The 18,827-nt window shown below is 36.9% G+C and overlaps 1 protein-coding gene across 1 annotated transcript in view; it reads right to left on the bottom strand.

The window, feature by feature from the left end:
- The window catches only part of LOC309821450 (bifunctional heparan sulfate N-deacetylase/N-sulfotransferase 3), a gene marked incomplete at its 3' end in the record, with an annotated part of 138,775 nt that overhangs the window by 23,653 nt on the left and 96,295 nt on the right, over window positions 1–18,827 (bottom strand). Inside the window, exons 6-8 of the mRNA XM_082652736.1 lie at window positions 7,012–7,194; window positions 4,301–4,397; window positions 127–250 (exon numbers count right to left, since the gene is read on the bottom strand). Coding sequence (XP_082508862.1) covers window positions 127–250; window positions 4,301–4,397; window positions 7,012–7,194 — 404 coding nt within the window. The remainder of the gene's footprint in view (window positions 1–126; window positions 251–4,300; window positions 4,398–7,011; window positions 7,195–18,827) is intronic.

Genomic DNA, 18,827 nt, shown 5'->3' with positions numbered 1-18,827 from the left:
GTTTCTAAGGCACGGAGGATGACTTCTATTTGTGGCTACAAACTTAAATGTTTATAATTATAAACACTAATTTTATACTGTGCACAGTACATATACTTTTAGATTTATACTAATAACCCATCTTACCAATCAATCCCCCTGTGGTAGTTATTTCTATTAAAGAACTGTACCTCCTCAAAGGTTTTTGGGCTGGGGGAGTTACTAAGGATGGAAGGATGCATAACCAGGAACAAATACAAAGCAGTGGTTCCTGAAAAGATAATAGAGGTTCAGAGATTAATTAAACAAAAACACAGTTTCCTACTATTAGCATTTCAAAGTCATTAATAAACTAAGTGTTTCAATGATCCAAACAGATACATATAGATACTCCTTGAATTAAATTGAATAGATAAACAGCATCTTAAAAGAAGCAAATTCTAAAAAATGAGGACAGTGTGATGTGAGAAAAGGCCTGTTGCAGGAACTGGGAGAACTGGCTTTTGACCTCAGTTCAGTCACTGACTTGGTCTGTGTCTTTGGCTTTTAGCTTCTTTGTCTTGACTTATTAGTGGAAAATCTCCTGCCTTGATTATTTCCTAGGCTTTCTCTGAGGACAAAAAGACATATTGTATCTGAAGATATTTTGATATTAATAAAGTACCATATAAATGAAAGCTATCGTTATTTAATATGAGATGTTACATTATCAAATTAATACTTGGGTTTCCCTATAAAGTTCTTCCTGAGGCCTATGAAAGCTTATTAATTTGAGACAGAATTTAAACTTTTAACCAGTTTAAGTTTGAATGCACTTACATACCTGTAAAAAGTAGTGCCAAAATTGTTTAAATTGCTAAATTTGAAAAAAAATTGGTGCCCTTTGTTAGTGACATGACAAAATTTGCAGTTTTGGGAAGAGAATGGCACATCACAGGTACTCATATAGATTTGTTAAAATAACTGTCAACAGCAATATTCTCTAAAACAATGAATTGGAAGAGGCAGTGTTCCTAGATTATATCTGAGCCAAACAATGAATATTTTATCTACAATCACAGATAACCTACGATACACAAGGTAAAAATGTTCTTCACAAACTTGACTTAAAACAGTGCTTCTCAAACTTTAGCATGCATCATATTCACCTGGAGTCTATTAAAAAACAGAGAGCTGGGCTCTATCCCAGTTTCTGATTTAGCACACTTTGAGAATCACTGACTTAGAAGAAATATGGGACAAAACCTAAAACTTATTGGGGAAAAAAAATGTTCCATTACTTGAAATCCATAGTAAAGCTTTCTAGAGCATGATCTTTATTTATTTATTTAATTTATTTATTTTTAAATTTTTTTATGTGTTGTGTCTTCGTTGCTGTGCTTAGGCTTTCTTTAGTTGCTGTGAGCGGGGGCTACTCTTTGTTGCGGTGCGTGGGCTTCTCATCACGGTGGCTTCTCTCGTTGCAGAGCACGGGCTCTAGGTGTGTGGGCTTCAGTAGTTGTGGCACGTGGGCTTCAGTAGTTGTGGCACGTGGGCTCTAGAATGCAGGCTCAGTAGTTGTGGAGCACAGACTTAGTTGCTTTGCGGCATGTGGGATCTTCCCAGACCAGGGATTGAACCCGTGTCCCCTGCATTGGCAGACAGATTCTTAACCACTGGGCCACCAGGGAAGTCCTAGAGCATGATCTTTAGAGTCCGATAACTTCTAGGATCAAGAGTTTTATTTCCAGCACTTACCAGCTGTGTGAACTTGAACAAAAATATCTAATCTGAGTCTTAGTTTTCTTATCTGTGTAGTGGGGAAGAAAATACTTAGCCGTCAGGACTCTATGAGGATCAAGTGAGATAATCTACATGAAAGTACCTAAATAGCTCCATATCTAAATATTAGTAAGGTATTTTTGAAAATAATTTTATTGAGATAGAGTTCAGTAATGCATTTTTTAAAAATTGAAAAGAATATAGTATTTGTAAAGACAGAAAGAATAGCTATTACAATGTGAAAAAAGAAAATAGATTAATTCCATTCTCAGATCAACTGATAACATTCTTTTCTGAATTTTATTTTTAAGAATTGTATTAAACCATGTTATTTGCTTTTAATAGCATGATGAGCATTAATAAGACAAACAAAAAATGAATAAGATCTAATCATTTGCATAGTCAGTAAAAGGCATACTGTAATTTATCAGTGGTCAAAAAATTGTTAAGTTGTGGTGTTTGAATTCTGTCTTTATCTACTCATATTCTTGGGTCTGAATAAACTGTCGTGTGTCTGTGTGTGTGTGTGTGTGTGTGTGTGTATCTCAACTGCATAATCATAGATACACGTTCAAAAAGGTCTTCAGTTTTTATATTTTTGTTAGTTTCAACACTAAAAATATTTGAATATCCAGATGACTATACATTCGTGCAAAGTTATTCAGAAAAATACTTTTGGCAAAACTAAAGATAAAAATGAAGCCAATTAATTTTTATGGAACTGATATAAGAAGATATGTTTGTCCATTTAAAAAATAATCGCATAAAATATCAATATATACAACAATATGGATGAATCTCAAAAGCAATATGCTAAGTGAAAGAAGTCCAACACAAAAGATTACATATTTTATGATTCCATTTATGTGAAATTCTAGAAAAGGCAAAACTATACTGGCGGAAAACGGCTGTGGCTGAGGATGGGGGAGAAAAAGACATGGAGATCATGGAAAAGACTCCTACAAGTACAGGTTTCTGGTAACTGACTATACTGCTGACCTGAATGAATAAGCATTTTCAGAACTCTAATAGAAAACTGATGAATTCATAAAAGTGCTAACAAAAGATCAAGATGAAAAAAAAATTAATTACATGGGACTGAGTGAACTGATGAGGATGATAATAATTTTTGTGACTCTCTGTTTGAATTAAAAAAAAAAAAATCCCACAAGGACTCAGAAGAAAAAGACATGGAGAAACTTTTTAGGGAGACAGAAGTGTTCTAAATCTTTAATGTTGTAGTGGTTATACCACTGTGTGCAATTTCTAAAATTCATCAAACTGTGCATTTAAAATGGGTGAATTTTACTGTGTGTAAATTATACCTCTATAAAACTGGGAAAAAATTCAATTTCTATAAAAAGAAGATAAAAATCCCCTTCCAAAGGTAAATGTCATCTACAAATTGTAACGTAAACATTTGGAAACCCAGATGAGTTGAAGATGACAAGTAATTTATGTCATCTATGATATTAAAATGTCTGCATATCTAGCACAACACAAGAAGCATATCCTGCAGGGCTTTCTGAGGCAAACTTGATCTGCCAAGCTTCAGAGAGATGTGATTGTTAATGACAAAGCTATGGGATGACAGTGGGAGTTTGCTAAAGAGACTTTCAATGTGTTTCTAGTTGCTTCTTGACTTTAAATAGATAAGGACAAGTGAAATAAATAAGGATAAGAGAACTATTTGTCATATTTATTATTTGTTTTCAGATTGATATTTGTAAATGGGACTGAGAAAACGAATAGGCTAAACTTACTGTGTGCATTACGTAGAATTCTCCCCAGTTATTTCTAGAGAAATGAGGAAAGGGAATGTATTCCCCTTAGGAAGGGTTGAAATGGCTGTTTTCGGTGAAGCTAGAAATGAAAAGCCCCAAATAATTTATCATGCAGGATACAGTTTGAATGTCTGGCATTTTAAAGCTTCCACTGGGCTTCATTTTAATACTGATTCTTACAGAGACAAGAAGTTTAAGGGAAAAAATTGCACACCAATTTAAGAAAAGGTGCCAAAGATTTCTCCTGGGTATGAATAAATATCTTTCTTAGCACAAAGTTTTGTTTACGTCTAGGAATTCTGCTTGTCAAACATCTTTTATAGACTTTTAGAAAATAGTCATTTCTGCAAGAAATAGTCTAGAAATAAACTATATCAGGAAGATGGCAGGAAGAGGCTAAATTTCCGGAAGAGTTACAGGTACTTACATGTGTGCATCTTGACTTTTGATGAAATCCTGTCAGTCACTCTCCAAACACGTGATTAGTTTTGATTTTAGAAATGTTAATAACACCACTTTTCAATTAAGGTCTTTGGACAAAACATAACTTTTGCCACCACATTGACTGCTGGATATTCAAACTGTGTGACATCTATTTTCATCCTTTTTACTTTAAAAAACACATTATTGAGCTAAACAAAGATTATGTCGGAGAATAAAATGTTATTCATTCATCAATATTTATAGGCAGTTTGAGAAGTCATTGTGACATGAATTCACTGTCTTCTCATCAGGATTTTTACAGTTTGGTTAATTATAACATAAAAATTTCTCACCAGTTTTCTGGGGTCCTATTACCAAGAATTTTGGTAAGCGATCACAGGTTTTTTCTTTAGACCAAATGTCTCTGTGTCGTTTGTCATCACAAGGATTCTAAATGGGAGAAGAAAATAGAGATGTATTTTTGTGGGTGCCCATTGTGTGCTAGAGTTTTTCAACGTCTGTCCTTGAAAAGATATCCCAGGAAACAAGGCTATGTGTCTCTTTTTTTTGTGTGTGTGGTACGCGGGCCTCTCACTGTTGTGGCCTCTCCTGTTGCGGAGCACAGGCTCTGGACGCGCAGGCTCAGCGGCCATGGCTCATGGGCCCAGCTGCTCCGCGGCATGTGGAATCTTCCCGGACCGGGGCACGAACCTGTGTCCCCTGCATCGGCAGGCGGACCCTCAACCACTGCGCCACCAGGGAAACTCTGTCTTCTTCTTTTAGTGAAGGTCTTGAAGTGGCATCGTGGAAGATTTCAAAGAACTCCTTTCCATAATGAAGTTGAGTGTCTACTGAGGAGGTGAGGGAGGGGAGACATTTCCATTATGGGAAAAAAGCTTCATAGCACTGCAGGTTTAATATTTTTTCTGCTATTGGCAGTTCTATGTCTTAATTGTGGGTTGTGTGGTTTAAGTTTTAAAATAATGAGCTTGTTGGGCAGAGACTGTGCTTGCGCTAACCTAAAAGAAGATACACTCTCAGCATTCAATAAGTAACTGAAATTTAAGGTGTCAGACTTTTATTCTAAGTAACTTTGAGCTTTCCTGCTATGCTTTAAAGGGAGATGGATCTGGCTGTAATAATACTTAAAGAGACAGCAGATTCCTTTCAGCTGCCTTCAAAGGTCAGTATGTATGTCTAAAACTACAACTTTACAGACTGTGATGCTAAAAAGCACTAAATTTCAGTGAAAGGGTAAAATGAGGGTGAATTACTACCTTAGGGAATCTGCTTTTGGTCTATAGTAGTTAAACCAAACCCACTGTGCAAGATGTATCTAGAACATCCTTAATTTTAACCTCTAAGTGCGTATTATGTAAAAAATTAACAGCACCTTTTAATATTATTCAGGAATAGGTAAATAGGACATTCTATTTCTATTCAATTAACACTATAGATACGTGCCGTTAAATAAACCTGCTTATTTAGCATAAGCAACAGATTTTAAGATTAAAGTAAGGGTATTCTTTTTGGCTGTTGGTCTAGAAAAAAAGTGGTTTCACCTGAAATAATAATGATTTCAGTTTAAAAATAAGGTGTTGGGCTTCCCTGGTGGCGCAGTGGTTGAGAGTCCGCCTGCCGATGCAGGGGACACGGGTTTGTGCCCTGGTCCGGGAAGATCCCACATGCTGCGGAGCGGCTGGGCCCGTGAGCCATGCCGCTGAGCCTGCGCGTCTGGAGCCTGTGCTCCGCAACGGGAGAGGCCACAACAGTGAGAGGCCCACATACCGCAAAGAAAAAATAAAAATAAAAAAATAAGAATAAAAATAAGGTGTTAAATTAGCAGGAAAGTTTCATGTCTTTCCAGTGGCTAATGCCTGGTGATGTTCTGTAGTGGTTAACATAAAAAGATGGGTGTTTTAAAATCTTAACTGCAAAATAATATGCAGTGATAATTTTATAACCACCAACTTTAACCTACTAAAATGTGTAGTTACGTTTCTTCTTGGGGTTATCTGTTTGTGCCCAGGAGGCAATTAGCTCAAGTTCAGAGCTAAATGAATAGAATATAAGTGCAGAGCTTACTGTAACTTCAATCTGTGAAATTTACTGAATTCTGCTTCTGAAGATCATTATTATTATACCATCAGCTCTGTCAGTAACTCTCATTTAGAACATTGATTCAGAGCGCAGTGGCCTGGAATTCTTTCCCACTCTGTCACATAGCAGCTGTATGACCTTGCTTAAGTGTCTCAGCCTTTCTGTGCCCCAGTTTCTTCATCTGTAAAATGGCGATAATAACTATACCTACCTCAAAGGGTAGTTGTGAGGATTAAATGAATGAACATATGTAAAGAACCCAGTCAGACATGTAATAAGCACTATGTAGTTATTTGCTAAAGATTATTACTTTCCCCAGATCATGGTGTGGGGAATCTAAGCTCAAAGTATGTTTTTGCAATTCTAGACACATGAGAGTGTAAGCTTTGAAATCTGGGTCATGCCTGGAACAGTTTGAATATGCCATGTTTATGTGACATTTTCTCTTAAGAAGCTCAGTGATTTTGTCACTAAACACTTTCCTCATGTCCAAAGTAATTCCCAATAATACTTTTGAAAGCTGACTATATTCTGCAGCTGCTGGTGTACCTTGTGGTTCAGAAGCAGATGTCAGTTCTGAACTCTTCTCACCTACCCCTGTAATGTCATTTCGTCATGAGAGGTGATGTGCTCAAGGCTGACCAGCTGGCTACCTGTCTAACACACACCTAAACCATCTTCTGCTCTTTCAGCCTATTGCAATCTGCAAATTGATCCCTCAATCCTGATTCAAAACATTGTATCCACTGAACCTCTCACTGAGCTTTCAGAATTCCATAGTTTCTAATGGGCACAGGAACAGAGAATATGGCCCACTATGAAGTTTCTCACATCTACTAACGTACAAAACGTATGTTATTTTTTCCCCAGGACGTCTTCACTTTTCAGATTTGGATTACCTCATGAAACTCCAAGATATGTTTGTGGGATTCATTAATAATACCAGTCATGGACCCAATCTTACCTGCCAGAGAGGGTCTTTTTGATCAGGAAAGAGCTCAAAATATTTATGAGCCAGCTGCACTGGAGGCAGAGTCTGAAGTCGTAAGTTGGTCCAGCTCTGCACGAAGTTGGCTAGATTGACAAATGTATATAATCCCAGTCGGTCATTCCCATAGTTAGACAAATGGGTCATGAAAATGCTGATCTGAAAAAGGCAAATGAACTTCAGTGTAAACACAAGTTATTTTAACCCTAGGGGGCAGTGCAATCACAGCAATGCTAGTTTTTCTTAAGACGTCTTTGCACAGGGTTTCAGTTCATGAAATGTTTTTGAATTTTGGACATATCTCAAATACTCTCATTATATTAATGCACTCTGGAGGATGTGTTATTAGCAAGACTTGGTGAGCATTTTTTTCCTAAGGTTTTAATGTATTTCATAACAAAAAATGAGTCCAACTGCCACAGACCCACGTTGGTGCAATTCGACTGATGCTGAATAACACATCCTAGATGTTCACACATAGTGGCTTCATGATATGTGAACTCTTCATAATTTGAGGCAGCAGGAGGTTGGGATTTTGTAATTTCAATCAACTTAATCTGATTTGTAACATAGTATGTAGAATTAATGGATATAAATAATCAATGAATTGTGATTATTAGCATTAACTGAATAGCCTCTGATTTGTATTTATTAGAGGTCATAATGACAAAGGACTAGTGAATGAATTTTTACTAAAAGAACTATCAACTATTTTCCATCAATGACACTCTGAAACCCTTTTCCATATTTATTGAGTCTACTATTTCCAATATCAAATACCTCCTTTAAGAAAAGTTTTCAAAAATGATCTCTAAGTGATGTGATTGGGAAAGTCTGTACTTAGAAATAATGCTACATAATTAAAAGCCTTTTTAGTGTTAAAAAAAAAAAAGAAAAGTTTTCAGTGCTCGGCTAGATAAACTATTCCTATGGAAGCAGGTGTCCTGGATTGAATCCACACATTGAAAAAAAATTATAGCAAACATGGGGATCTTTTTATAATAAAATAAATTTGAATTCTTTAGGTTTAATTAAATTGGTCAGGAATGTAGAATGGGCATTTTTAAAGCTACTGCTTAAAGTGAATGCAAATAGCTTTTGTCGGTTAGTGTTGACAAATTGAAATAATTCTGCATGAGATTTTCAATGGTAATGAAAACCACTGTGGCGTTTATGCTACTATAAAGAGATCATAAACGTAATTCATGGGATAACAGTATGCTCCTAAAATATATAATGTCATATGAATGAACAGTAATAATGGTTATTATAATCATCATAATAATGAATATAATAGGTTCATTCATTAAGAGACTGGCTGAGAGAAGTATTTAAGAAAATTTATTGAGGTTAAGTGGTGGAGATGAGAGAAAGTTTTGATATAAAAAAATCAGAAAAAATATAATTACTTACAACTATGAATAAAAGGAAGCAGTAAAATCCTATATTATATAGAACAAATCACAGACTTTAACATGAAAAGCTTCAAGTGTGATCAAGAATATTTAATCGTGTTTCTATTCACTCAGCCTGAATATATTTTAAATCTTAGAACTTTCACAGACAAAATACTTTAAGGGTGATTTTAAATAGCTACCAGCAGACTGATGCAGTCATGGAATTGATAAGTAAGACTTTCAGCTTACCATTTGGGGTATTTGTGAAAAATGAGACTTTTAAAACCTAACCTTCTGGTTATTTTTTATAGTAGCTTCAATTGTTTGACCTTTCTCACCCCCTCCTTTGTTTCCTCCAAAATTTATCAAAACAGTAGTCTATTGAGCGATTTAAGAAAATCATACTTAAATTTGGAAGTTCTTTCCTGATAACCGTTTGAAGCAGTCTTTCATCGTTTGTTTTATATGCTACATTTTTCAGTGTGGCCCAATAACAATGGCAAAATGATACTTCAAGTGCCTTTCTATTAAATTTTTTTCATACAATGCAAAAAAAAAATGTTAACCTAGTTAGCCACTAATTCAAATTTATCGCTTTATTTTTCTGAAAGATTTATTAAAAAATCTGTGTCTATATTTTACTTTAATATCTGCATTGGACAGAAAATGAAAAACTTAGAGATATTGTTTGACTTTCTGATACTAATACATTTGACATCCCTTTGAATTTACTTTTCAACCTTGGAAAGCATTTTATGCTGTGACATTTAAAGCAGAGTGCCACTTTTTTACTTGTATGAGTGTAGAAAGTAAAAAATGCTTCTCTCTCTGGTAAAAACAGAAGTGGCCCAAAGTGAGTATGAGCTGGTTGATGACATCGCTTTTGCTGAAACTGAACCGGACTGGCAAGAATTAAGGTAATACTTATAAGGTGTTGAACTTAATCCTGTAAAAGAAAAGCTACTTAACCTCCAACCAGGGAAACTTTCCTAGGTTTTCAATTCTATTTTTGTATATCAACTTTAACATAATACAAAGTGTACCATAGCAAAAGGACTGCTTCAAAGTGATGGTTTTATAATGCATGTCACCTCGTGATACTTTTAGGCTTTCGACTCAAGCCTGGGATTTGTTTTGTGCTCCTAAAGAAATACAAGGCCGTAAAAGGAATATATAATTGTTCAGGACATAAAACACTTCAATTTCTTTTTAAACTTTTATTGGGGGGTGAATCACAATATTCTCTGTACACATGGAACATTGTACATATCTTTTGCTGAACATGTCACCTCTCCAAGTTTTCTTATTATTTTTGTTAGGAAGGTATGCACGACAAGCAACAGCACAGGTGGGAACAGATATATAAAGAGAAGGTTTTGGTCAAAAATTAGCTTGCTTTCCAAATAGTATTTCTTCTTCTGTTCTGATCTGTGACAACTATAGTGTCACCTTACTTCTTGGCACTTCCTCACCTGACAGCAATGTCTGCATGGAATAGAAAGAAACAAAGCAGCTTGAAAAGGTTGCCATTTCAGGGAAAGTAGATATTAGTCGTTTGCTAAAGAAGATGCCTTTATAATTTTAAGAGTGTTTCAGAACTAAGGGGTTTTGTTTTGTTTTTTAAAAAAGGATTGAATGTGTCAAAATAAGTTATCTTTACTGTACATGCAGAATCCAATGAGAAGGAAAATGTCAAAAGAAGTTACAATTGCATTTCTATAACAGTTTTTTGCTGTAAGCAAACTGCAAGCAATTCTCCTTGTTACCCAAAAGACTAATCAGCTGCTTAAAACTCAAATCATTGGGAACTGCCAAAGACATAAAGTTTATCTGATTAACAGCTGAAAAAAATTCTAGCCTGATAAACATAGATTTGTATAACGATACTTATCTATGATTTTTTTGCTATAAAAGGCAAATGGTAAATGCCAAATATCTTATATACTGGCATTTATGAGAAAGGAAACAGATACCAGTTGTAAAAGCATGGCTAAGAGAAAGATGTGGGAAGCTTTATCTATACTTTCCAGCCTCCGATAAGTTCCAGGTATTGGAGATGGACGAATCACTACCAAGAAGAATAAGGAGCGAAACATGGGTCCTGGTGCAAAAGCAGTTGACAATGCAGTAATTATTCTGTTTGTTTTGAGATGGTCAGGGGGGAGGGGAGAGGAAGTTAGGGTATAAAAAAGTATGTTACTTATAATATTTACTATAAACGATGCCATTTATGACCATGCTGCTTAGTTAAAATCCACAAACATTTTTCGTATCCTATTTGCCAGATGCTCCGATTGGTTCTGGAGGGGTGCAAATATAAATATGATGCTCATTCTTTTTAAGTCTTTTTTGTGAAAAAATTTAGAATTCAAAAGACACAAAAGAGTTTTCAGTGAAAAAACTTTTTCCTCCTACCTCCATCCTTTAGCCAACCAGTTTTGTTTTGTTTGGTACCCTTCCAGGTGACCAAAGGTTCAAAAGCCTTAGCATATATACAGATCACCTAGGAAGTTTATAAAAGTTCAGATCACCAGGTCTTACACTCAGAGATTCTGATTTTCTAGATCTGGAGGGTGGCCTGGTACCTGCATTTTAGAGGATCATCCCTAGTTGTCCAGATGCAGGTGCCACTGGAATATGATTTGAGGAAAACTGGCCAAACCCATTGTTTATTCCCATAGAAAAGATTTTGTTCACCAAAAGCCATCAGCTTTTCTGTAGTGATCCTTTTGAATACATTTTACAAAAAAGAACATGTAAAGTTTATGAATATTTTGATGTTCTAGGCTTAGAGCTAACCATGGCACAAGGAACAATTTGGTAAGTGCCCTTGGCTATGCCTTTGGAGGGCTTCTGCACTGCTGACATATGTGTGGAGACACGTAGAAGATTGCCAAAAAGAGAACTGGTCCGTATAGACATGCGCAATTGGTTCCTAAATCCCCTTCAATCCTGTGTTGTTATTGTTGTTGTTTTTTTTTTTTTTTGCGGTATGCGGGCCTCTCACTGTTGTGGCCTCTCCCGCTGTGGAGCACAGGCTCCGGACGCGCAGGCTCAGCGGCCGTGGCTCATGGGCCCAGCTGCCCCGTGGCATGTGGGATCTTCCCGGACCGGGGCACGAACCCGTGTCCCCTGCATCGGCAGGAGGACTCTCAACCACTGCGCCACCAGGGAAGCCCATTTGTTGTTTTTTTACCAAAGCAGAATTCTTCTCTGTTTCCTCATGTACCTCTCAGATACATATTATTTTATAACTTCTCTATTTAATAGGCTGCTTTTCATGTTCATTTTTACTTTATTTCATAGCATTTAAAATATTGTCTGGAAGAGGACAAGCATACTGTAATTAACTTCTTTAGGGGAAAAATAAGGAAAACAGTTTATTTTTATGGGGTAGTGATCAAACTGTGGAAGTTTTATTACCATGAAAAATATATGAGTTTCATCACTGTCAAGAATGGTACTTCACTACGTGAGTTTGTCTCTTTCTGGAAAATAAGCTAAAAATTCTGAGGAGAAGACTCTTTTAATGAGGCATTGGGCCTGAACCTCCAATTCTATAATTTCCCAGTTCAAACCATCTAATAGTTCCTCACTGCTTTCTGAACTAAGTAAAATTCAGGATGTCACCCTAAATTACACCATGATCTCAGGTTACCTTTCCAATCTTATCGGTGCTCCGGGTACCAGTCAGTTGCTTTGCTTGCTGCTCCCCAGTGTTCCCTAGACTCACCTACCTTAATGCTTTGTTTATGCAGTTTCTTCTCTCTAGAATACACTGCCTCACTTTTCTACTTCTGTCTGTCCTAGGTATCCACAGGGTCACATCTACCTTTTCAGATCTTTCTAGGCAAATGAAATCTTTAAAAAATTTGAGCCCCAGAGCATTACAGTTTAGTCTTTCTGACATTTTCTTACTCTGACTTGTATTATGCTTTTAAAAAGTGCTTGTTTTATTTGTGTCTAGATTGTAAGTTCCTTGGGGGCTGGCATGGGGCCTTTTTCCACTTTATTCTCTGAGCTGCCTATGATATATAGTATTGCCTTGAGTTGGCACCAATAATCTTGCTTAAAAAGTTGGGAAATCTGGGGTCAATTGTATTTACAGTGCCATTCATTCTGGTAATCCTTTAGCACCACTCAAATTGTGAGCCTCCTCAAGGATTTATTCTTGTCTCTTCCAACTTTGTCCCTGTCGCTCTGTACTCTTTCCGCAGAACTCTGGCCTCCCAGTCTCCGTTTATTTTTTTTTTTTACCACCCATTTCCTTCTGTTTCCTGTGAAACTTCCTTCCTTTGTAAAAAAACGATATCTTTAGGACTTTAACTTTGACCTGCATGGTGGTTAAGAAAGTGGGCTCTGCCACATACTGACTTAAGAAGTTATTTAAACTCTCAGTACTTTAATTTACTTAATTAAAAGGAAAAAAAGGGGCAGAATAATAGTAACTACCTCACACGGTTGTTCTGATGATTAAATGTAATAAAACATTTAAAGCACTGCTTGACACACAGTAATTGCTTAATAAATATTGCTTTTGTTGTTATATTACTGTGGTTTTGCAGGAACATCATTTCTCATTTATAGCTTCCTTCCAGCAGCTCATCAACCTTATCTATACCTCTAGTCTCTTAATCCCCTCATTTTTTTCTGCATCTGTCAATGTTCATCTGATAGTGATCAGATGATCACTGCCTCCACCAGGCAAGATTCTAGGGTCAATAATTTGAACTTCTCTCCCACTATCACCCTCAGATTCCCAACCTTCTTTTTGCTTTCAATGCTCTGCAGGTCTGAGACTTTGGATTAATTTTCCATTCAATTTCTTCACACCCACATATGAACTTTTCAGCACAGCTAGAGAAAAAAATATACAACGGGAGCTATTCAGGTCACGTAAGCACACGGTCCCCAATTTCAATGGAATCCTCCATATTACTGGCTACTCTTTTTATTCATTCTTTATCTCCTTGCTCTTCAGTTTCCTTCAGCAGCTATTTCAAACTCTCATTCTTCTCTGAGGCCTTTTGTTCAGTCTTCACTCTCCCTAATCTCCCTAGTTTGTCCCCATGATTAATGAGGAGTAACGGTCATGAGGCAGGAACTCTTTCAACTTCCTACCCCTCTCCATAGATATATGTCTTCTAAAAATTCCTCCTGACACCTTCAGTGTCAGGCAGAAGTGTTCCATTTTGTTTTCAAGACTAATATATCTCCAAGTGCTTTTTATCCCATCTACTTTCAACTCCCAAGAAATCTCATTCTATCACTTATTTCTGTATTTTCCTCTATTTTTAATCCTCTCTACTAGTCCTTCCCTAATGCCTGAAAACATGCTTGAGTCTCTCTCTTCTTAGGCTCTCGAGTTTTTTTCTTTTCTAGACACTGTCCTTCCCAGCCAAGGTCTTCAAAGGAGCAGCGTATACGTGCTGTCTTTACTCCTCATTTCCATTCACTTTTTAGTCCTTTGTCATCTGGCTTTTGTTCCCACCATTCCATTGAAAATGCCTTGCCAAAGGGGAGCAACTCCAAATATAACATCTGCAATCTTAAAAATCATTGTGTAACTCATACATTAAACACTTCAGATTCATGGGATAGAATCATTAAAGTAACCCATCGCTTTTTTGCACTGTCCCTTTAACGTTTATTCAGTGTGGGCGGTTTTCCCCTTATCCCTGGATGAAGGCTAGGGAAGGCAGCATGGCCTCCCTAGTTTCTTCAGTGAACAGAGAGCTCTCATGCAGCTTTAGGTTGCTAACACAGTCTTGATTTAGTAGTTTAAATCTCCTGGTCCAGAAAATAAAACTCCAAACTTGTTGCAATATTAAATCTTCTTCTGTCTCTAAGCTGTGACCTGGTATAGGAGAGAATCTGCAAGAGAGGCTGGGAAGAGAGCCTGATTGATTCTTCTCCAGTGGGTGATTTTATTCTCCATCTTGCTAGCTGAGGCTTCTGATCCCTTAGTGTTTGGGACATGGAGATGAAGGAGGGAGAGGGAGACAGGGATTATTACGTGATTGATAATGTGTCAAAAGATGGCATATGCGTAAAGCCATTTGAGATCTTTGGAGATATTCCTCCTGGCCCCCAGCAATGCAATTTCCTTTACAAGGCTAGTGCCTCCCTCAGTTCCGTGTCAGGAGCCCTTTTAAAAAGATTCCCAGGTAACATTCCTACTAAGAATTCTACAGCTGGGCCCTGAGATTTAGGGGCCTTTGATCTGATTTTGGAAAAGAGGGCACATACTCTTCGATGTGGCTCCCTCCTCTTTTGACAAAGACCATTTTAGCCAATCTCTCTCTCATGCTTTAGTTTTATGAGTCATGAGGCAGACAGCAGCCCAATATGTCCCTCTTCTGGGAACACATACCAGGAGCTCTCTGACCGGTCTGGTGACCCTCACGCCAGAGCTGAGATGAGCAGCAGGGCAGTCCTTCACCCTCTGCTCTCCTGTGGGTAGAAAGTGGTGGGGATCATGCTCACTGCACAGCACAACTCTCTCCAAAAGTCTTCCTCACAAATTCTCCTTATTTCCAGAAACTTGATCATTTGATCTGGGACGTGGGTGAGACATTTGAAATTTTTTTCACGGTGGTTGGTCTCACTCACAGCTCACTTTGTTGCTTATATCTTCCATATTTTTGTGCTGTTACAACTGTTTTACGCTAAAAATCATTTTCATTAATTTTATCACCTTGCCCAATGGAAGTAAAAAAAAAATGTCACTTTCATTTTTAAGACTTAAATTCATTAAGTGCCGTTTTTCTACCTGGCTTGTGCCTTAATCATCATTTAAGAATCTCAAAGGAAAGCTCAATTGCAGAATAATTTGGCAAGGGACCCCTAACATTTTCAATCTGGGATCTGATGGGCTTTACAGGAGAGCTGGAGGGGTAAATCAATTGCTCTCAATTAGGGACAGGTTTCAAAGGTACAGTGATGAGGTCAATGTAATTTAAAGCAATTTAGCTTGGAACATTTGTCTTTCTTATAACATTTATGTCTCTCACTTAATTTTTCTGGCTATACATTCAGAACTGCAAGTTCAGCCCTTTTATTACAAGCTAATGATTTAACATTTCTTTTGGGTACCAGAGGAAGTAATTCTATTGGTTTAATGCATTGCCATTACTTGAGCTGCTGAACAAATGTTTACACGCACAAGAGTGCTTACAGCTCTCAGACCACCAATTTTCAGTGAATTTTGCGTTGTGTACCTTGGGTGTGCTGTTCTGATATTGTCTCTGCATTACTCTGAAAGACTCTGTTGCAGTTATTTAGAGACTAGACAACAGCTGTTCTTGTTCTATTAGACTTACAAAGTGACAGGATAATGAATAGTTACAGCTTATGATAGATTTAAAAATGATTAATTAAGAAAAATCCTTATTTAAGCAGCAATGTAGTACAAAGGTTATATTCAATTTTGCAATGAAAACCATTTTTTTTTTTTCCTAGTGGAAAACACTTTGTTTCTTAGTTTTAAAGCACTGCCTCCACAGCATAATGAAGATGTAGAGAGGAGATGAAATTAAACCTCCCTTAAGGTGTTTAATTTAACGGAAAAACACCTGACAGAATTAAAAAAAGAGAATCCTTCAAGTAAACGGACCCACATGAAAATCTGATTTTGGCTATGTGAATGAATTACATTTAGGTAATCACAAAGAACAGCTTCATCATCAGGAGATTTCAATTAGCTGTGTTTGCGCATAAAGCTGAATTCACCCTGGGGGCAAAAAATAACCATGCCAAAGACGTATGTTTATTTTGTAGAGAAAAGCTAGGTTTTTAAAAGCTAGGAACTAAGTGTTGTCAAATTTCTGAATATTCAACAACATTAAAAATTTTCTTTTTAATTATTTATTTTAAGGCAGGCCCTCTAATAAAGTGATTTGTAAAATGCGGACAGATTTTGGGAGCATCTCTTTTGTACAGAAATTTATGAAGACAGTGAGAACTCAGAGGACAAGAAAGAACAATACTAAAGAATAAACACTCACCAGGTATTAACCGAGTCACTGAGGTCTCTATACCTTCAATGAGAGGAAAAATACCAGGGCTTGCTTGACGACTGGGCCTACACAGGCCACAGCTTACTATTTTGACTAAAAAAAAGACATTTTAAGAATAAAATGTTTGGCACAAGACAGCAGAAGTGAAGTAGTTCTTTCAGGGCTTTGAAGGAGACCAACCCAGATAGAAGAGTCAGCTAAGGTGCCTAACGAAACTTAATTAAAAGCAAGATAACTAGAAGGGCATTTCTGAAGAGATGAGTAAAGAGAAGAAATAGAAAGGATTCCAAACCCTTATGAGTCAGCACAGCTAGAGGCCACCTACTGCCAAAGCTGCTAGCAGGTGGAGGGCCTCTTTCAACTGTAGTGAGAACAATACCATGACAGAGGTTTCTGAAAGGTGATGAGGTCATAAAAGATTGTAACTAAACCAAGTACCTATTTAAAAATAATTGTAGTAGGAACCCCACATTTGGTCTAGTTTCTTATTATTGCTTTAAGCTGTAAGTCCTTTAAAATAACTTATTTATAGATACAAATCTATAAGTAAGACTGTAATGTAATGAGGAGTTACATTTTCTAAAAGTGAATTATCTGAGGAATTAGGTAAATCAGCTTAAGAAGAACTGGAGTTTTAAAATGTTTCCTTTCTGAAACTGTCAACCCTTTCACACAGCAGCAACTACCCAGAACTACACATAAACAGGTACAAGGAGATTTAATGAGGTTATGAAATTTGAAGTGTAGATTCCATCTTCTACTAAGGTCAACATTTTCATAGTGACTTAAAGGAAAATTCTAAAAATATTTGCCTGGATATTATCGTCACCATCACCATCACCATCACCATTACAATCAGGCAAGCCTCAGACAGAACTTTGAAAGAACTACAAGGGTTTTTAGAAATGGTTTCATTAAACACCAATGTCTAGGGAATAGTGTCTGCTGAATAAGAAAATTTGCCTTATTTGGTGGATTACTAGGCAGAGGGGAGGAGGGCAGGTTTCTCCCGTCCCTTCCAACTATGAAGGGAATTTTCTATACTTTTCTAAATGTCGCTCCCATTTAAAGCTTTACATAGACCTTCACTGTGACACTCACTTGTTACTTTGGGTGAAGCAGTAAACTTCCACATGTTCAGATGCTTCATCTGTAAAGATGGGATGATAATTATATTCCCCAAAGGCTCAGGCTGCAATGCATGATTTCTTAACTTCTCTCTGCTTAAAGCGCACAAACTAGTACTAGACTTTCCACATATTTCTGTTCTTGGACGTCTACATTCTTCCTTTATAAAAGTTTATCCCTCACTACCAACTTCTGATACGTTCTCTCTCTAACCGTATAGCTACCACTCTGACTTTAGGCCTCACTGCTTTTAAAACTTATTTTGGCTAGGTAATATTGCATCATATAAAATTCTAAAGGCACAACAAGGTATACAGTAAAAAATCTTCTTCTTCCTCCTGTCTTTCAGTCACTCAGTTCTTTTACCAAGAAGCCACCAACATCATTGGTGTGTGTGTTCTTCCTGAAATATTCTATGTATACAAAACCAAGTATGTATATGTATTCCTCCTCTTCTTTATTTTTAAAACACAAATGGAAGCAAACTGACACACAGTTTTATGCCTTGATTTTTTTTAAACTTAAATCTTGGAAATTGTTCAATGGGTGCATAAGGGACTTCCTCATTCTTAATGTATAGATGTACTATAATTCTATTGTATGGATTGCTCTAATTATCCAATGAGTCCTTGTGATTTTTATGCTACTATGAATAACCTTGTGGGTGCATCAGTTCACTCTTTTGCAAGTATATCTGAGCATAAATTCTTGCAGGTAGAATTGCTGAGGAAAATTTGTGCATCTGTAATACTGATAGATATTGCCAAGTTGCTTTTCATAGAGATTGTACAACTTTACACTCCTACTAGCAATGTGTAAGGGTTAGGCCCTGTTACTTTTTGCCTGAACCACTCTAATAACTTCCTGAATGATCTGTTCACTTTTATTTCTCCCAACTCTGTTATATCTCTTATGCTAATACCAGAAAAATCCTCCTAAAGCAAAACTCCTTTGCTTAGAAAATAGTAACAACTCCTTATTTTCCACTAAGTTAAACTCCTTTACCTGGCACTCAGAATCCTTGATGAAACAGGCCCATATTCCTTCTTGAGTTTTATCTTCCCCCACATACACTCTCTAAGGAACAAATGGAACTACTCCTTGTTCTCCAAATGCTCATGCTTTAGGCCAGGCATCCATTTCCTCTGTAAAGGATGCTTCTTGGGACTTCCCTGGTGGAGCAGTGGTTAAGAATCCGCCTGCCAATGCAGGGGACATGGGTTTGATCCCTGGTCTGGGAAGATCCCAT

Source organism: Grampus griseus, assembly GCF_964374135.1.
Source record: "Grampus griseus genome assembly, chromosome: 4".
In the NCBI taxonomy this organism is placed as follows: domain Eukaryota; kingdom Metazoa; phylum Chordata; class Mammalia; order Artiodactyla; family Delphinidae; genus Grampus; species Grampus griseus.
Note: the sequence above shows the minus strand (reverse complement) of the source record. Positions and strands in the feature narration are given on the sequence as shown.